Raw genomic sequence first — 21600 nt, 5'->3', positions numbered from 1 at the left:
AATTCCCAGATGACCCCAGACGGACAATTTACATACTGCGTGCCCCCACCGAAGTGGGTTGTTGCACTAAAACCCCAGCTATTTTGACACAAACATGTCACTAAAATAATTAACAAGTGGGATAGACTTATGACAGGGATCTAATGGCCAAAAAACTGGTGACAGGTTCCTTTTTAAAGAGTTTTTCAAGCTGTTGACTTTTTACCTGCTGATGTGGCAGCTAATAAATGTGTCATGCTGTGGCCAGCAACTCTCCTTAAGGCCTCATGTCCACGGACAGATCAGATTCCGCACGCGAGAGCCCGCAGCGCAATCCAACCCTGCCCATAGCCAGGGACACTGTGGGTCTTCTACTTACCCGTCCGGGTCTTCATTTTCTTCACTGCGGATGCACCAGCCAGCGTACCACGGCACATGCAGCCCGTCTGCAATTCAATTGCGGATGCACCATGTAGAGGACGGCTCTTATTGACTTTAATAAAAGACGCCCGTGTGGGATCCGCACTGAAATAGAACATGCTGCGATTTTAATTATTTTTTTCAGACCAAAAGGTCCGCAAATAAAACCCGCCTGTGGACATTGGGCCTAACTGGTGGCTATGGCTCCCCTCTCAATGCTGCTGTCAGTCCACCACATCCAGTCTCAGTCCAGAGCTGGTGTCATGTCTGCCTGAAGGGTGCACCTGCATGCTCGGCCCTCCTCTGAAAGGACCAGCACTCGCACCCAGTCAATCGAAGGCAATGTTCCTCACTATTGCTGCTGTCTGAGCAATTAGTTTACTAGTGTGCAAAGTGTTTTCTGTCTGCTTTCCCAATTTCCCCTCTCTTGACCTCGGCTAATTATTTGACTATGATTATTTTGGTTGCTGCTTGTCTTGACCTTTGGCCTGAGTCTTTGTTCCAAAAATATTCAGCCCGTTCTGACCTCGGCTCTGTTTCTCCGCTACGTCTCTGTTTACACCCTCTGGAATTGCATCACAGAAAACCTGAGCAATTTGTGGTAGCTGCCTCCTTAACAGATTATTTCTGGGGTTCCCCACAATGAAGACCAGATCCCTATTGGTGGGGTTAAAAGGGTGAAAACCAGGGAACCCCAGGTGCTGCCCCTGGTTCTAACCCTAAGCCAAGTTGTTTTAGAGGCACAGTGGATCCCTTTCCACTGCTGTGACAAAATGTAAGACCAATAGGGGCCCGAGTAATGAGCCATCCACTGATTGCTTGATCTGGGGACCCCAGGCCCTTATCTCGTATTTCCAGGACTTTTCTATCGAAGTTGCCCTCAATTGGCTGTTTCCATATACTGTATCCCACATAAGAGCATGCTCTGCATCTACTCCATAAAACTCCCCACTACTGATTGTGGGGATCCTGATGGTTGTACCCGCGGGTAAGTGATTTATTTTAGGTTTCTTAAACAATATAGCACAAACATTTTCCACAGCGATGTACTGAGATTAAGGAAAAACGGTAACAGCTAGAATAGACTTTTTTAAAGTCTGTGACAGATATACCAAAATAAGATTTTTTTTTAACCACTTAGCGACCCAGGATGTAAAAGGTGCGCAGGGTTTATATGAAGTGGGAGTCTTTGACAGCTGACATCCGACTGCCATACCCACGATCAGGGTTCACACTGTTCACGGCTGTTAACCATTTAAATGCCCTAACGGCCACCTTGTTTTGAGATTGTGAGGTGCCTGTGGCAAGTCTTAATGCAATGTTGGCAAAATGCCACGTATTGCATTACTGAAGTATAAGTGATCAAATGATCGCAAGTTCATGTTCCCTTAGGCCGCCTGCAGACAGCCGGGTCGGATCCCCCTGCGAGAATTCTCGCAGGGGGACCCGACCTGAACCCCTGCAGAGAGCAGCGCATCACCCACCTGCTCCCGCGGCCCTGGATCTTTCATGTGCGAGCAGCCGGCGCATGCGCAGACCGGTGCCGGCGGCCGGGAAGTGACATTTCTGAATAGAAATAGAGCATGCCGCGATTTGTTTTCTGCGCGTGATTTCGCGCAGACAAATCACGGCTGTCTGCATAGGATTACGTCTTGTAATGCAATCCTATACAGGCGTGTACGGGCGGAACATTGTCAGAAAACTAATAAATAAATAACCCCGAAATTCAGCTTTTTTTGGTCACCCAGTTTCCAAGAAAAAAATTTGTAAAATGCGATTGAAAATCGTACGAACTCCTAAACGGTACCAATAGAAACCACAGGATGTCCTGCTGAAAATGAACCCTCACACAACCCCGTTAACGAAAAGATAAAAAAAGTTGCGGCGATCGAAGCATAATGGCAGAGAATATATATATATATTTTTAAAGATATATTTCTTATTTAAAATAAATAAGTAAATTATTAACTTTGCCCCCCCCCCCCCCTCCCCCCCCCCCCCCCCTCCCCTCCCAAAAGGGGTAGCTGCATTTCATTCTTTTCCCCCAATCCGCTTAGGTTTTTGTAAAAAGTTTTGCAGCACATTACATGGTACCTTAAATAGTGCCACTAAAAATACAATTCGTACCACAAAATAACTAGACAGCTACATGGATGGAAAAATAAGGGCTATGATTTTTATGGAAAGTGGGGAGGAAAACCCAAAAATGGAAGAAAATAAAAAATGGCCACGTCCTTAAGCAGTTAAAAACATCCCATGCCATACCACTCTATGTTAATATTTTGGTTCTCTTGGCCAAAGAGCTTGCACTTCCTCAGTTGCTCTGCTAAAGATGAAGTGTCTGGCGTTGCTGCTGTGTGTGTCATTGTATTGAGAGGCTCCCTGGTGACACTTCCTATGTAATGAGTAACACCCGCAGAGTCCCTGGGCGTGTCGACGTCTCTTTTTATATTTGAAGCTATTTCTGCTTCTTGTCTGTGGTTATCTCACGAGCTAGGAATTCTCTATCAGGCATGCTGCAGAGCGTCTCCTCCTGTGCAGCCTGCAGATGATAATAATGAGGCTGCTAGCCTCATACATACTTACTGAATATTCTTCATTCCTGGCTGCAAATTCCTAATCTCAAACCTGAAGGCTTGGAGAAATCCCCGGTAATCCCCCACTATATGTGTCTTGGGGAAGAAAGGGTGTATTTCTTAGATGTGCTGCACAGGCCTTGGGTAATATGAGGCCTTATTACAGGCCGGGGGTGGCCAAGGGCTCAATATGACAGACTCTGCTTGAATTATGTGCCCCTAGAAATAGTATCTGGGTGCAGATTGCCCGCAGACTGACATGTACAGTAACTCAACTCTGCTAGTGCCTGATTGGAAAGCTCCCCTTGTGCTGGCATTGTCAGGGTTAAATAGTAATCCTTTCACTACCATAGAATGCTGAGCAAATGTGCTGACCCCGGGCCTTGTCCTTGCCTGACCGTGCATCCCCTCCAACTACCCCCCCCCCCCCTCCTCCCGCCTGACATGTCACTTCATTTTATTCTGTCATGTCTAATTTCCCTTCCAGATGGAAGCTCTGATTTTAGGTCGTCTACTAGATTGTTACATTATTTCATGTGTTGTGTTTTTATTGCTCATTATTTTCTCGTTTTCTGCTTTTTGCAGCAATTGGAGAAGGATCGCAGGAGCGTTTGGTTCTAGGCGGGGTTCCTCTCCGGGATGCTGTGGGGTATCGCTCACAACCTGCGCCTCTCTCGCAGCTATAAATGTCAGTATGATCGCACTCACCAGCTAGATGTGCCAGATTGGAGTATTGGCTGCCATAGAGGAGGGGTCATCCTGCCAAAGGCAGCACACAGACACACAGGGGTAAGAGCTTGTATGCCAAATAAAATGTAAAAAAAAAAATCACTCTATATGTTTGGTGGCAGGGTATTTATTTATTTGTTTCTGCTCACACACACATTTTAAGGATTTGAGTCACTTGTCCCTTCCTAAACAACTGGAGACCTTTTTAAAAGTGTTTTTCTTAGAACAGGCCATCATTAGTAGATCAGCAGGGGGTTGCCACCCTATGTCATTCAGATGTTTGCTAGGCTGGTGTGCTCATTCATCGGGTTGACTTCTGCACAAAGAGGATAGCTCCGTTCTCACTGCAGTGGCCAAGCTTGGTACTGCAGGTTATTAATTTCAAGGAGAACTTTACCTGCAATGCCAAGCCAGGCCACTGCAGTGGGAATGGAGCTCTCTGCTTTCTATAGAAATCAGCTTAGTGAATGAAAGCACCAACCCAGAAACCAATAATCTGCAGAGAGTTCTGTTGATGGACCCCTACCAATTTACTATTGATAGCTTATTCTGGACAACGCCTTTAAGACCACAATAGGCAAGAAGTCCTTTTTACAATGGTGTTTTGAAACTCACTTTTAGGTAAACTGTGAATCCATTAACGACCTGCAGCCAGTGAACACTTAAGTCATTAGCAAGTCACACAGGCTAGTATCACGATGGAGTTCTTGGCTGCATAGTCTCCATGACCTAGAGATGACTTGGCCGAACAGTGACCCCGGTGTGGGACCATGCCCTTATGAGATCAATGTGAATCATTTGTCTGCCATAGGCTATGCAGAATGTACAACTGGGTATACAACATATTTATCCATTTTTTAAAGTGCATTATAATTTTTCCCACAGTTGATGCTTACATTGCATTGGAATATTAAGTATTATTTAATTTGGGTTTTTATTAAAACATTTTTAAACTTCAAGTATTCAGTTTTCACATTGACCACTTGAGCTGTCACACTGTAAGCTTTGCTGTATAAGCTGGTACAGAATGAGCAGAGTCATCTTGTTAGCATTACGTGGTGGGTGAGCTGATGCCTCCTCTATTCCAGTGGTAGAGGCCTATATAAGGCCGGAGACTATACATACAGGTGAAACTTTATATGGATCTTTCTGGTCTCTAGACTCTGGGGGAGGATTTGTACTCAATCACTGGAGACTGTGCTAAATTCCAATTTAGCACAATACAGGAAGGAAGTGTATACCCAGGGACGCTTTCAAAAATATTTTTAAAATTGCTGCAGCAATAAAAGAAAACCATTTTCTCTGCTACAGACTTGCATCTCTAATTCATGAAGCTAAAATTAAATGAAACATTCCCTTTAAATGTAAGAAATGACATGGTTTTTCCATATATTGCTCATGTCCTTGCTGTCTTATCTGATCTTTTCTCAGATGCACAGCTGTCTGGAGTCAATGGGGTTTGTGTAAGCCACTGGAGAAGATCTCTTCACTGGCCCCATCTATACACATAAGACTGCACAGGAGGTTGCCAATATCTACAGCCTATCTAACTCTTCGGAGGCTCCATTGTGCTAGACCCATGAGGCATATCCAGATGGACCCATCACCCAAGGTGGAGGACAGTGGGGAGAACAGCCGGTCTACATCTGTAGAGTTAACCTCTCCAGGCCAGACTGGGGTTCTTAATGCTGGTCAGGATTGCAGGGTGTTGGTGGGATACCCCGAGAATGAGCACAAACTCCAAAAAGTCTATCATGTTTCCATAACAGCTGATAATCCTGGGCCTAAAGCCATTTGCCGACAAGCCTTGAAGAGGGGACCACCGGAGCAGCTTCCTGAGCCACCAAGAAGCCCAAGGAGGGCTTTCTGGGGTCACACTAAGAGTGAGGGGCCACCTGGAAATTACCAGTCTGATGGGAACTATCTGAGCTGTTCACTTGCAGATGATGATGAGGATCTAGGCACTTTTGAGGATGGATTGCTTACAGAAGAAATCCCAATGTGCAGTTCTGCTCAGCATTTCTCCCATAGCGGATTGAGAGTCATTGAACACAGAGCTGAGGGGTTCTCTTCCAAGGACCCTCAAGGCAGGTTACTTACTATACAGCCCCTTTCTAAAATTGTTTGCAGAAAGACTGACTCCCCCTCTCCTCCACCCTGCACCACTTTGCACAAAAGGAGCCCAAAAGAAACACAGCTGGAGGACTCCGAAGGATTGTCCACTGCCTCTGAGACCAATGGATCATCTGTCTCCATTGACCCTAGGACTTCGGAGGAGTCCACCAGCAACCAGCACATACTTGATAATGTTTTGCACATCATTGCACATCCAGAGACGTTGACAGAAAACTTGGAGGCAGGTAGCCTGGGTGGCAGTCATAGCAGTGCCAATGGCAACTCCATCGGGGGTCTGTCATCTGAAGATACATCAATGGAAACCTCTCTTTATTGTATGCAAGATCAAAAGCCACAGACCGCAGATGGAGAAGACCCAAACCCATTAGAAAGGACTCCTCCTGGGCTTGCCCGACTTTGCTCCGCAGGAAGTGTTAACACAGCAGTCAAGAGGAAGCTTCTTCCTTCTACTGAGATGGAGGAGTCTGGTTCCGAAGATGAAGGACATGGCAAAAGATGGAGAGGAGACAGCTGCCAGACACTCCATGGGTCCTGCAGAAGTACGGATTCCAAGGCTGCACCATTTTGGAACCATCTTTTGCCAACAGCCAGGAACTCGCAGAAGGTAAGACGTCTTTTCAAAAACAGTTGCTACATATTGTTGTTGACATTGTCTGTATCTCTAAGGGCTAATGCCCACAGACGGATTACTGACGCGTTTTACACAGCGGAAATACGTGGCGTTATGCTGCAGCTATTAGGTTCTATTGAACCTAATAGCTCAATGTTCACACTGCGGAATTCCGCAGCATGAAAGAAACCGCGGCATGCTCTATTTGCTGTGGGAATACGCGCAGCCGGCTTCCATTGTAGTCAATGGAAGCCGACTGTCCCGCTATACTTCCGCTGTAGCACAGCAAAAGTATAGCGTGAATACGCGTCCCCGCCCACCACTGTCTGCGTCATCCCGCACTGCCAGCACATCATGCGCTGTACTACGCATGCGCGACAGCTCGAGGGACGGTAATATCGCGGAGGATCCGGGAGGTGAGCATGGGGGTTTTGAGGGGAGCGCCGTGGCGGACTCCCCTTCGGTATTTTGCTAACGGAGTCTGCCACGGCCGTGGGCATGAGGCCTTAGGGTCTTAGCCAACAATCCTTTCTATGAATTGATTTTGATTTCTAGATTTTTCTGGAAGTGCCTCTTCTCTAAAACAAGGCAGACTCAGACAATTAAGTTTTGTTCAAAAATTATTGATTGGTAGCTGAACATTTTTGAACAAGGTATGCAAATTTAAAAAAAACAGTATCGAGTGCAGGTTGTGAACTTTGTTCTCCACCTCTCCAGAGTGATTGACCACTGCTCTTTAATTGCTAAAGTTTCTGAGACGCCATACAGATGAAGGGTCATGAAATCTCATGCATGCCCTTAATATAGGGATAGATTGCTTGTCTCATGTTTACAGGACAACTGCAAAATTTAACTGGCCAAACTTTTGCTACCAAATTACTCAGGTGCTTAGTATTATCTTACAGTAATACATGCCTCAGATCGGATTTCGTGATGCACCTGTGCCGGAGGCTCCTACATAGCCTCCAGTGCAGAGGTGATGTACTGGGTAAATCTACATACAGTTTTATGATACTTAGCAAATACTTTACTTTGATGTTAAAGTGTTTTTATTCTCTAGTCGCATCCAAAGCTACATTCAGGATTTGTTTGGTTTCCTGTTAGTCCTCCTGCTGCAGGACCCCACGTCACACCAGCTGCTGGTTCAGTGTCTGGAAATGGCATAGACTCCTTTTTTGTGTACTGGGGATGTGGGGTTTGCACATGGCAACGCCAGGCTGTAGGTTAACCCTACGGGTAATCTATTTATTTAACATATTTCTATAGCGCATACAAATTCCGCAGCGCAGTATAGAGGTCATCACATCAGTTCCTGTTACTATTAGGGTTCACAATTTAAGTACCAAAAAAAGTCAAAAATCTTGTGCACATGGGACAGCAAAGCCGGCGCTGTGACGCGGATTCCCCGGCCGCAGCATGACCTTTTTTTTTTTTCCGTTGCGGCTGCGCTGCTCTCCATGAGAGCGCTGGCCTCAATGGAAAAGCCTGCGGCCAAGTCGCTCCAAAACCCACGGCTAAGTGCCATGGGTTTTGCAGCACTGCTTTCCCAGCAGAAATCTTGCGTTTTTTCGCAAAAACGCGAGATTTCCACCGGGATTCCGCCCTGTGAGAACCTAGCCCAAGGCTGCCTGCACATTTGGATTTGCGGATTTGCAGCTTCAAATCACGCAACATCAAAGGAGAGAAAACATTGCAAATGGGAATGGAATCCTTGAAAAGCCTGGGTTTCATAATTCTGCGTTTTCTCACATAGCTCAGAAATCGCACGAGCATTTGCTTTAACTACCAAAGAATAACTTTAGGAGGACTTGCCTAAAAGTGAATTGTATGTAGTCTGATATGTAAAGGCACAACTACATATCCCACAATGCAATGGAGCAAGGTGAAGCATTACTGTATAGTTAGAACAACACTAGCAGAAGTTTGAGAATAAACAGATATCCTCCAACAATCCAGTTATCACAGGGAAGCCCTGCAAAGAGGTGGAGCTTATGTAGATTTGCACAAAAAAGGTAATTTCAAGGCTTAACTGGCTGTGATGGGCGTGGCTTAACCCATCCCATGACATTTGAATATTGGGAGGTATGAGTATAAGTAATTAGGGGTTCTCTTATTTTGCAGAATGGGATGAAGGGGTGGTACCTGCAAAATATTTGGTATATTTTAGGGGAATGGGAAGTATCACAGCTGCATAGTTTAGCTGTGGACTTTACAGAAAAACTGACCTCATTGCCTATAGAAGGACTCTGAAAGGAAAAACAAAGAGAAGGGAGGATAAGGGGCGCTAATCTGGTGTAGTAAATCCAAAAGATAACTGATAGAATGATTAGAGCACAATAGTTAATGCTCTCATCTGACAAGCTTGTGCTGAAACTTGCTCAACTACATGAATCGCTTCAAGGGCACTTGTGTGATAGGCCGGACTTGGGGAGGAGTTGCTTCAAGGTCACAAGTGTGATAGACCGGACATGGGGAGGAGTTGCTTCAAGGTCACAAGTGTGATAGACCGGACATGGGGAGGAGTTGCTTCAAGGTCACAAGTGTGATAGACCGGACATGGGGAGGAGCTGCTTCAAGGTCACAGGTGTGATAGACCGCACATGGGGAGGAGTTGCTTCAAGGTCACAGGTGTGATAGACCGGACATGGGGAGGAGCTGCTTCAAGGTCACAGGTGTGATAAGGCCCGTTTAGACACAACGATTATCGCTCAAGATTCGCCCAAAAGCCGTCTTTTGAGCGAAAATTGTTGTGTGTAAACCCGCGCCCATCGTGCATTTTTCTTTACATATTTATTCATCGTTTTCTTTCAGTCCGCTTAAAATCCATCGCTCGACAGTTCGCTTTTCGTTTGGTTAAAATGACATTCGTTCAGCGATTTGAGGGGACTGTTTAATCGTTTGGTGAGGCGTACATTCAGCCGGCTAAAGGCAGAGCAATTGGCTGTCGGGAGGACAAAGTTTCGATTAACATGCCCACCTAGTGCTCAACCATTGGCTGTGCTGTTGTGACGTACCCTGCAAGCAACAACCAAGACCACTGAAAAATTGATTCGCCACTTTAACCACACGTGCCAATAGTTTGGATTCACGGATTATTTTTATTTACATAGGTGTCTTTTTTTAACTTTTATATTAGACATCTAGTTTCTTTCTGTCGCCGCTAAGCAGCTCGGCTTTTTTTAAAGACAAGATAAGCGCAGCCACGATTTTCACGAGCCAATACAAAGAAGCTCTTTTTCACCCTTCTCTAAATGCACATGACTTTCAAACAAACTATCGCTCAATTATCGTTTAATGCAAACGCTACACAACGATAATCTAACGACAAACGCCCGGCCGCTACGTCCATTTTCCAGCGTTTTTTTTTTTTTTTTTTTTCCCCCGTTGGGTTGAAACATCCGTCTTTAAAAGCAAAACCATCGCTCACTTTTGATTGTTATAACGAATTTTGAGCAATAATGGTTGTGTCTAAATGACCCTATAGTCCGGACATGGGGAGGAGTTGTTGGCCCTACTAGGTCCACTGGAGAGCCCATCCCAGAGCTCAAACCAGGCAATGTATTGTAGGAAAACCACTTCTATAGGCCCTACTGCTCAGACACAAACGGTTATAATGCCAGACTTGTTTCCAATTAAAATTCACTCTTTACTTATAGAAACACGAACATAAAATACAAAACTACACGTTTCAACCCTGGAATGGGGTCTTCCTCAGGCATACAGAGAGTCCAAGCAAGCCAAACCTTTTTATGCCCCCAAAAAGTAAAGACCACCCTTACTAAATGGGAGGGGGGTAAGGGGAGACAAGTCTGGCATCATAATTATTGGTGTCCGAGGAGTAGCGCCTATAGAAGTGGTTTTCACTTTGCTACAACAATCGTTTACAGTGCAGCTCTAATTTTTCCCAGAAAGTCTAGTAATTTAAAACTGAGCTGTGATTGGTTGTTATGGACACCAAAGTTCTTCTGTGTGACAGGTTTGATTAATGAGTTCTTTTTGTGTGAATTTCATCTTTAATGCCATGTGAACACTCAGACCACCTTAAAGCAGAAACTGCATTTGTTGCAACGTTGATGAAAGCGTCAATGATGATGAAAGCCATAAGCTAAGCGCAATATATAGTCTCTGTGTATATAATGCGGAGCACTCTGTACGTCTTGTGCAAAGTAGCTGGAAACAGTACCAATATGAAATGACTACACAACCCAAAAGGCACTTGTGTAACAGGAAGCGCAATAGGAAGAGGGTGAATTCTACAGAAAACAGTATGTAAGATACATTATTGGAGATAAAGGGAAAGTCTTCATTCTAAAGAAACATTCCTATTTCCCTTGTAAATTTTTTAAATGGGTTGTCCATTTGTAAACTTCATGGCCTATCTTCAGAACAGGTTCTCAATAGTAGATCAGTGGAGATCCGTCGTTCAGTGCAGTCATGCACTGAGCTGATTTCCCCAGGAAGCAGACAGCTCTGTTCTTGCAGTAGTGGCCAGGCTTGGTATTGCAGGCCATGTTCCCATTCACTTCAATGCCTGTAGAACCAAGCCTGGCTGCTACAGTAAGAACGGAGCTGTCTGCATCCTGCAGAAATCAGCCCATTGTACGAGCTTGGTGGCTTCGGTGAATGACTGAACCTGCCGATCTACTATTGATGTTCTTTTTCTTCGTGTGTGTGTGTGTGCATGAAAAACAAATGGCACACGGACGTAACCCCCCCCCCCCCGCAGATTTGCAACAAAAACGCACGTACAAATGCAGTCAAATTAGTCCATTTTTCACAGACCGAAATTGCATACACCTGTGTGAATGAGCCCTTAGTGCCTGAGATCTATAGGAACTCTGTGACGGGAACATTCTAGAACACGAGGATAGTTGGACAATATCTGCTAATCCTTTGCCATACTGATTATATATACAAGCGCAGACTCTATGCTCTCGTTAAATCTATCACAGCTGGCATCGCCATGTCTTGTATCCTCCATTCGGTAAAGAGAAAAGGTTTGATACCCCACTTACCAGTAAAATAAAATGCCATAACGAAAAAAAAGGATGTTTGGTACCGTGTTAGCCAGTAGAGCAAGGTATGGGGCACATGTATATACAAATGTTCACACGCAGAAATTTGAGACAAATCCAAACCAGTTTCATTTTAGCCTGATGAAGACTCGAAAGCTCGCTGTAACACCATGTATTTTTGTTAACCATTAAAAGTTATCATATCTACAAGATTATTCGGTTTCTCTCACTTATAAAATGCTATGGCTCGCAATAAGCCTGTGGCTGGCCATCATTCTAGTCAAGGACACAATGAAGAAGACATGAGGGATGTTATATTAAGAGGCAACTTCAAATTCCAAGAAAGAGTGTGGGAGTACAAATTTGTAAAAATGTTCCATACTTTGAACATCCGACTAAATCTGTCATAAGGATTTATGGTGGGTTACAACATCTGAGAGACCCGCGGCAGGAATAGTGGGGGCACCAGGTCTCTGAACCTACATCAATTAAGGGACCATAAAACGCTCACACTTTATCTGTGCACTCACTCAGGAGTTACTCTATGGCTCATCCTTTTTATGTTTTTTAAATGCCATTTAATCACACCATGTCTCTGCCCTTTAGGCTCACATGGGTGAATTCCAACTGTGGCATCCGCACGGAGTATCCACGGCAAAAACGCGGGTATTGAAAAACCTGTATTATTGCTTTTGTGCTTATACTTGCCGTTACGAATTGCGTATTCCATAGGCGGGGAAAAAAATCTTAGCATGCTTTTATTTTGCTGCAGACTCCGCGCAGACAGCCTCTATTGAAGTGAATGGGGGCAGTCCGACCCGCAGCCTATACACAATTACCCGTGCCATTGCTAAGCGATGGTGCTGGAAATACAAATTTTGACTGAGGTAGTATTATAGTAGTTATATTCTTGTACATAGGGGCAGTATTATAGTAGTTATATTGTACATAGGAGACAGTATTATAGTAGTTATATTCTTGTACATAGGAGGCAGTATTATAGTAGTTATATTCTTGTACATAGGGGGCAGTATTATAGTAGTTATATTCTTGTACATAGGGGGCAGTATTATAGTAGTTATATTCTTGTACATAGGAGGCAGTATTATAGGAGTTATATTCTTGTACATAGGTGGGGCAGTATTATAGGAGTTATATTCTTGGACATGGAGCAGTATTATAGTAGTTATATTCTTGTACATAGGGGGCAGTATTATAGTAGTTATATTCTTGTACATAGGAGCGGTATTATAGTAGTTATATTCTTATATATAGGGAGCAGTATTATAGTAGTTATATTCTTGGACATAGGGGGCAGTATTATAGTAATTATATTCTTGGACATAGGGGGCAGTATTATAGTAGTTATATTCTTGGACATAGGGGGCAGTATTATAGTAGTTATATTCTTGTACATAGGAGACAGCATTATAGTAGTTATATACTTGTACATAGGGGGCAGTATTATAGTAGTTATATTCTTGTACATAGGAGGCAGTATTATAGGAGTTATATTCTTGTACATAGGGGGCAGTATTATAGTAGTTATATTCTTGTACATAGGGGGCAGTATTATAGTAGTTATATTCTTGTACATAGGGGGCAGTATTATAGTAGTTATATTCTTGGACATAGGGGGCAGTATTATAGTAGTTATATTCTTGGACATAGGGGGCAGTATTATAGTAGTTATATTCTTGTACATAGGAGACAGCATTATAGTAGTTATATTCTTGTACATAGGGGGCAGTATTATAGTAGTTATATTCTCGTACATAGGTGGGGCAGTATTATAGGAGTTATATTCTTGTACATAGGGGGCAGTATTATAGGAGTTATATTCTTGTACATAGGGGGCAGTATTATAGTAGTTATATTCTTGGACATAGGGGGCAGTATTATAGGAGTTATATTCTTGTACATAGGAGCGGTATTATAGTAGTTATATTCTTGTACATAGGAGCGGTATTATAGTAGTTATATTCTTGTACATAGGAGGCAGTATTATAGTAGTTATATTCTTGTACATAGGGGGCAGTATTATAGTAGTTATATTCTTGTACATAGGAGCGGTATTATAGTAGTTATATTCTTGTACATAGGAGCGGTATTATAGTAGTTATATTCTTATATATAGGGAGCAGTATTATAGTAGTTATATTCTTGTACATAGGAGCAGTATTATAGTAGTTATATTCTTGTACATAGGAGGTAGTATTATAGTAGTTATATTCTTGTACATAGGAGGCAGTATTATAGCAGTTATATTGCACATAGGGGGCACTATTATAGTAGTTATATTCTTGTACATAGGGGGCACTATTATAGTAGTTATATTCTTGTACATAGGGGGCAGTATTATAGTAGTTATATTCTTGTACATAGGGGGCAGTATTATAGTAGTTATATTCTTGTACATAGGGGGCAGTATTATAGTAGTTATATTCTTGTACATAGGGGGCAGTATTATAGTAGTTATATTCTTGGACATAGGGGGCAGTATTATAGCAGTTATATTCTTGTACATAGGAGGCAGCATTATAGCAGTTATATTCTTGTACATAGGAGGCAGTATTATAGTAGTTATATTCTTGTACATAGGGGGCAGTATTATAGTAGTTATATTCTTGTACATAGGGGGCAGTATTATAGTAGTTATATTCTTGTACATAGGGGGCAGTATTATAGTAGTTATATTCTTGTACATAGGGGGCAGTATTATAGTAGTTATATTCTTGTACATAGGGGGCAGTATTATAGTAGTTATATTCTTGTACATAGGGGGCAGTATTATAGTAGTTAGATTTTTGGACATAGGGGGCAGTATTATAGTAGTTATATTCTTGTACATAGGAGGCAGCATTATAGTAGTTATATTCTTGTACATAGGAGGCAGTATTATAGTAGTTATATTCTTGTACATAGGAGGCAGTATTATAGTAGTTATATTCTTGTACATAGGGGGCAGTATTATAGTAGTTATATTCTTGTACATAGGGGGCAGTATTATAGTAGTTATATTCTTGTACATAGGGGGCAGTATTATAGTAGTTATATTCTTGTACATAGGGGGCAGTATTATAGTAGTTATATTCTTGTACATAGGGGGCAGTATTATAGTAGTTATATTCTTGTACATAGGGGGCAGTATTATAGTAGTTATATTCTTGTACATAGGAGGCAGTATTATAGTAGTTATATTCTTGTACATAGGTGGGGCAGTATTATAGGAGTTATATTCTTGGACATGGAGCAGTATTATAGGAGTTATATTCTTGGACATGGAGCAGTATTATAGTAGTTATATTCTTGTACATAGGGGGCAGTATTATAGTAGTTATATTCTTGTACATAGGAGCGGTATTATAGTAGTTATATTCTTGTACATAGGAGGTAGTATTATAGTAGTTATATTCTTGTACATAGGGGGCAGTATTATAGTAGTTATATTCTTGTACATAGGGGGCAGTATTATAGTAGTTATATTCTTGTACATAGGAGGCAGTATTATAGTAGTTATATTCTTGTACATAGGAGCAGTATTATAGTAGTTATATTCTTGTACATAGGTGGGGCAGTATTATAGGAGTTATATTCTTGGACATGGAGCAGTATTATAGGAGTTATATTCTTGGACATGGAGCAGTATTATAGTAGTTATATTCTTGTACATAGGGGGCAGTATTATAGTAGTTATATTCTTGTACATAGGAGCGGTATTATAGTAGTTATATTCTTATATATAGGGAGCAGTATTATAGTAGTTATATTCTTGTACATAGGAGGTAGTATTATAGTAGTTATATTCTTGTACATAGGAGGCAGTATTATAGCAGTTATATTGCACATAGGGGGCACTATTATAGTAGTTATATTCTTGTACATAGGGGGCAGTACTATAGTAGTTATATTCTTGTACATAGGGGGCACTATTATAGTAGTTATATTTTTGTACATAGGGGGCAGTACTATAGTAGTTATATTCTTGTACATAGGGGGCAGTATTATAGTAGTTATATTCTTGTACATAGGGGGCAGTATTATAGTAGTTATATTCTTGTACATAGGGGGCAGTATTATAGTAGTTATATTCTTGTACATAGGGGGCAGTACTATAGTAGTTATATTCTTGTACATAGGGGGCAGTATTATAGTAGCTATATTCTTGTACATAGGGGGCAGTATTATAGTAGTTATATTCTTGTACATAGGGGGCAGTATTATAGTAGTTATATTCTTGTACATAGGGGGCAGTATTATAGTAGTTATATTCTTGTACATAGGGGGCAGTATTATAGTAGTTATATTCTTGTACATAGGGGGCAGTATTATAGTAGTTATATTCTTGTACATAGGGGGCAGTATTATAGTAGTTATATTCTTGTACATAGGGGGCAGTATTATAGTAGTTATATTCGTGTCCATGGCACTTGTCTATCTCTTGTGCATCCTCACTCTTACATGTGACTTGTCTGTCTTTCCCCTATTGCGTGGACATTTTTTCCCTCTTTTCTATGTCTGTTCTCCAGAAGTTCCTCAGCATGACACTGTCTGTATCACATGTGCCCGTCATCGCCACCACCACACGGGCTGGATTCGGTATCGCACATCTCTGTTACACTGTGTTCCTGGTGTCAGATAATCCCATCTAATTCTCGTCCTCTGTCCATGTCGCGCTCTCATTATAGTAATGAATTATTTCCCTTGTAGGGACAGCTCTCCGGACTGAGCTCCCCCTCGCCAGCCCAGGAATCCCCTCTGTCTCTGCGCAGTGACATCTGGTTGTAGTTTACTCTTGGCTTTTGGCTGAACTGCTGTTCCTGGCGTTAGATCCAGGGCGCCGGGCGTCTCATTCATTTCATGGTTGGAGCGTTCAGTTTATGGTTTTAATATTTTCATCCTAGTTTTATATGTAACCCCTCACCAAGTGTCTGCATCCTGTCACTGTCATTATATATTGTAGCCAATCGTGTGGAAATTACTATGATGAGGCAGGGGCCACCACTGACCTCCAAGCATTCTGCCAACTGTAACCCTATCAGTGATTTTATATTACTTTATGATTTAGAATGACCATCTGAAAAGAACATACATTTATTTCCGAAAGTTTCTATGGACAGTTTTAAAGTGTCTGATGAATAGTTTCCATTGCCACTTAATGATTGCCACGTCTGCCGGCATCTTAAAATGAGCCAAATTGTGAAATCCTCTCTACAGGGGTGCCATTTGTGGGCTGGGGGCCCTGCAGGCTTTCATAGCCTCCCCTCATTGTGCCTTGACACCTGGAATATTCCCCCCTCCCTTATGTGTGACAGGTGTGTGACAGCAGGTAGGGAGTAGAATACAGAACACCCTACAGTGAGGGTCACAGGAGTGGCACAGGATGGGCTGGATTTGGGACATGGCACAAAATTCACTGAGGTTCCTGGGACCCTGGGATGTGGCCCTGTCTGGAAGGAAGGTGTGGGGGCTGCAGAGACTGCCTGGGGGCGAGACAGGAAGAAGACCTCAGTGCTATGGACCTGGTCACGGTAGGCTCCTGGGCTGACCCTGTATGTGTGTTTATATATATACTATACTGACCGAGCAGCAGGGAAGATTAACAGTCCGATTTATAATATTACATCAAAGAGCGCTTGGAATATTCTCTCTTTTGAAGTCTAATTAAAGGGGAAATGCAGTCAAAATAAAAATCTGGTAAATCGTAGATGAAGATGGTGAAGTCTGTGATCATCAATCGTTGCCAGCCATAGGTTATATGGTGCCCTGTGCGGGATATTTTTTTTGGTGCTTCATCATAATACAAACTAAATAAATATATGTAATATAATAAATATATAAATATGATGCATTGCATTGATAGGTAGTCTGCTTGTGCAGAAAGCAGCATACCGACTTCAGAACAGCTTAGGGCCCCCTGTCCGTGGCCGAGGCGGAATATCACTAGCAATTTTTCGCTATGGGGAGAGCTGACAGGTCTCCTAAATAAGCCTATCTAATAGATGGGCTCACCACGGAGAATCGCGGCAATTGCAGCATGCTGCGATTTAAACCCTGTGAGCAGAGAATCGCTATGATTCTCAGCTCGTGGATGCTGGTGCTGCGCTTTTTATAGCAACCCTATGGAAAGCTTTACAGAGTGTGATCCACGGGCAATTTATCGCCGGCGGATCATCGCCCGTGGGCAGGCAGCCTAGGGCATAATTACAGCTCCAGAACCAAGCTCATCATATAAATAGAGCACTAGCACTAATCTTGGCACATAGATACTGAACCAAGCTCTATAGATAGGTACAGCACCAAAGGACTGGTTAGTAGAACTCTGGAGTTTGGACTTGCATATTTTGAGTTGGTTAGGAATTTTCCTCTTAATATGGGCAATTGACATCTTTTTCCACTTTGGCATAGTCGGCCAAACCCATTGATTTGGCAGGTCTGGGTGACTATCTTATGTGTACAGGGGTGTCCCAACTTTCCCGATGAAGGTCTTACCTCTCCACGTTGAAAATACATGCACGCTTGGCCAAATGGGGCACGAGGTATAGCTGTTGTACGAATGAGCTACTGAATGTGTACGGCCCATTCAATATAATCTTTCAATTCCAAAATTTTTCTTCTTTCATTTATTGCAAATGCAGCTTTGGATGTGACCGGAGTATAAGACTTGATGTTATTTGAGATCACTGAAGTGCAGCATATACAAAGTCTTTCAGCGTTAGATATGGAGCTATGCTTTAAACATAGCATTCACAGGGTAATAAATGAAAACTCCTAGAGGAATCCCCCTTATATAATGTTCAGTGGCACTATGACTGTGATTGGGTTTGGTTTATGCACTTCCTGTTGTGACATCATGTAGTGTAATTTATAATGAGACTGTGACATCACTGGTGTGGCAGTGTGGGACATTTATAGGAGGGCTGCTGCTAGAACCAGTCTGAGTGGTACGCAGCCATTCCATTGTCCTCATGACATCACTGTTTAATGGTCCTAATTCCCTTCCATCAGAGCCCAACGGCGGACTGTACGAGCCGAAGAACAAAGCGAGGGCTGCGTCTGAAATCGTAAGTCTTTGCCACCTCGCCTATTTGCTGTCACCACCTCTGTGATGGCTTCTTAAACTGTCAGGTCTTGGGCCGTTTATACTAAAACTTAGTGTTTTTTATTTTTTATTCTTCTTTAGCCGTAATTTACGCAGTCTAAGGAAAGGACAAGGAGGAAGGAGCTGCACTGGAAACTGGGCAAAATCTTGTATCAGTCGATCGCTGCTTGGAAACTTTGAGGTACTATCAGTGTTTGTCCTCATGAACATCATCATACGAGTATACAGGTCATTGCCTCCCAGCAAGTCAGTACACTAAAGTTCTGAAATACACTATCCCACCAAAAATAATTGTACACCTGAGCAAGAATGAAAAGTAGTATTTATTTCCATATGTTAACACTTATCAGGGCTCCTTTGATGACATTGGATAGTCTCCAAGGCATATCTTCTACTAACTTCTGATACACTTCAGCTGGTATTTCCCTTCATTCATCCTGCAAACATCTAGTGAGTTTTCTCAAGGTTCATCGGTCTGGTGCAAAAAGCGTTGCCATTGGACATTTGAGCAATGGAATAACGTTCTATGGGGTGAAGAATTGCCCTACTACATCTTCAGATCAGATGGCTATACCTGAGTGTGCAGGACGCCTGGGTAACACCTTTTGCCTGAGTGTATTTTGCCAACAGTTAAGTACGGCAGAGGTTCTGTTGGTACTATTGTACCTTGTCACCACCGTAAACTAGGGGTTTGACAGGGCTTGCATGGAGGAACGCCCCTGTCACGCCCCTAGCTCCCGATTGGCTGTGGACTGTAGCTCGGGTTCCCCGCTTCCTCGCAGCGTGTGAGGGGACAGTGGTGGACGCAGAGCCATCCAGGCATGTTAAGCGCCGCTGCAGGAGCAGCGCAACACAGCGGTAAGTGTAGCATGTAGCACTGGGCCCACCCTGTTCTTTCATCTCACCTTCGCCGTTGTCTGCCTCCGCTGCCGACTGTTCTGATCAGTGCTCTGCTGGTGTCCGCTCACCGCTTTCACTCTCGGCGGCTCCCTCACATCAGTGCTGAGTCATCTTGTTTGCTACCCCACAAGATCATATGTCAGCACCGATTGTATGGTCAGCGCTGGGGAATGGGACAGCAGCGGAGCAGAGAGGAAAAAAAGCCACAGCAGCCGAGAAGTCCAAGCACCAGCCATGGAGACGGAGAGCGGCAGAGCGGAGAGGTGGGGAGACGGCCAGCAGCGGGGAGCTGAGATCAGGCCTGGGGAAAAGGAGACGGAGAGTGGCAAAGCAGGGAGCCAGGGACACTGACAGCAGTGGGGAGGTGAGATGAGGTCTGCGTGGAGCCAGGCAGATTGGCAAAAATCCATACAGACCTTCAGCTATTTAGCCAATCGGGAGCTAGGGGTGTGACAGGGGTGTGTCCTCCATGCAAGTCCTGTCAAACCTCTAGCTTCCGGTGGTGACAAGGTAAAATAATACTGGTTCTGTTATGGTCTGGGGATGTTTTACGTGACATGGTCTCAGTCCGTTGGTTGCAGTGGCAAGAACCATGAACAGGGAGATGTACCCTGACATTCTAGACAATAATGTCCTGCTGACAATGTGGCCATACTGTGGGAATGTTCAGCAACACTTCCAACAAGGCAACGCGCCTTGTCACAAATCCAACGCTGTTTTACATTGGCTTGAGGATATGGATGTCCCACAGTTGGACTGGCTGCACAGAGTCCCGACCTGAACCCTACTGAACATCTTTGGGATGAACAGAAACGTTGGGTCAGGTAATATGAACAGCATCCATCATCTTTGAGAGAACTTGACAGATATTTGCAGGATGAATAGAGGGAAATACCAGCAGAAGTGTATCAGATGTTAGTAGAAAGTATGCCATGGAGAGTATTTGATATTATAAGGACAAAAGGAGCTCCATTAAATTTTAACATATGGAAATAAATACTACTTTTGGTTTTTGCACAGGTGTCCAATTACTTTTGGTAGGAAAGTGTACTCTGTGTTGCTTATTACCCGGCTCCCTCCACTATGTCACTCTGTTTTTGACCTCTTAGAAGCTGCACATGCTCCTAAAACTCTCTGCATTGCTGATGAGCCATGCTGGGATTTGTAGCTTAATCTTAGATTGCCAGTCTGCTGTGTACCATAAGAAAAGGCAGCAGTGTTGGTAATGCAGTTTAACTTTTCATGCAGGAGTCCATCCTAAAGGGAAGATTTGCTCCGTGTGGTCAGATTGAAGGTTTCACAGCAGAGATTGGTGCCAGCGGTTCATACTGTCCTCAGCATGTCACCCTTCCAGTTGAGGTCACTTACTTCCACATTTCTGAGCACAGCGCCCCATCGCCTTTCCTGGTAAGGATGATAAATGTCATTGCTAGCCATTATATGTATAGCATCGGTGGTCGGATTTTAGAAGAATCCTTAGGCAGGTCTTTGGAGTGTGGAGGAGGCCTTGGTAGCCCACTAAATCCTCAGCAAACGTATGGATAACATATGGAGTCCATGTAGATAATGATATTTCGATTCAATTCTCATCACATAACGGATGCAAATCATCAATCTGTTAGACTCAGTGGACTCTTCTCATCCTACTGCACCAGGATTGTTATTGCTCTCTATAAACCTATAAATGTAATGTCTGTTCTTCACTTTTTTGCAGGGAGTGATTGATCTTGATGCTGCTGGCAGGAAGGGGTACAATGTCCCCAGCACAGGAACCATACAAGTGGTAAGCACTGGCATGAAATTTGCCATTCAGGAGGTCAAAATGTACACCTATCTATTTACCTGAGGTGGATAACATCACTGAGAATGTAGTCTATCCATTTACTAGAGACTGTTGTGGCACTGAGAATGTAGCCTATCTACTCAATAGAGACTGGTGACATCATATCACTGAGAATGTAGTCTATCAATTCACTAGAGGTGGATGACATCACTGAGATTGTAGTCTACCAGTCACTAGAGACTGGTGACATCACTGAGAATGCAGCCTGTCCATTTATTAGAGACTGTTACAGCACTGAAACTGCAGCCTGTCCACCCAATAGAGACTGGTGACATAATTGAGAATGTAGT

The 21600-nt window shown here is 43.2% G+C and overlaps 1 protein-coding gene across 1 annotated transcript in view; it reads left to right on the top strand.

The window, feature by feature from the left end:
• Positions 1–21600, top strand: part of ATOSB (atos homolog B) — a 43814-nt gene that overhangs the window by 13258 nt on the left and 8956 nt on the right. The window contains exons 2-7 of the mRNA XM_066602681.1: positions 3561–3764; positions 5136–6444; positions 18474–18529; positions 18649–18748; positions 20716–20874; positions 21182–21250. Of these exons, the coding sequence (XP_066458778.1) occupies positions 3691–3764; positions 5136–6444; positions 18474–18529; positions 18649–18748; positions 20716–20874; positions 21182–21250 (1767 nt within the window). The 5' untranslated portion in view covers positions 3561–3690. The remainder of the gene's footprint in view (positions 1–3560; positions 3765–5135; positions 6445–18473; positions 18530–18648; positions 18749–20715; positions 20875–21181; positions 21251–21600) is intronic.

Source organism: Eleutherodactylus coqui, chromosome 5, assembly GCF_035609145.1.
Source record: "Eleutherodactylus coqui strain aEleCoq1 chromosome 5, aEleCoq1.hap1, whole genome shotgun sequence".
Taxonomy (NCBI): Eukaryota; Metazoa; Chordata; class Amphibia; order Anura; family Eleutherodactylidae; genus Eleutherodactylus; species Eleutherodactylus coqui.
Note: the sequence above shows the minus strand (reverse complement) of the source record. Positions and strands in the feature narration are given on the sequence as shown.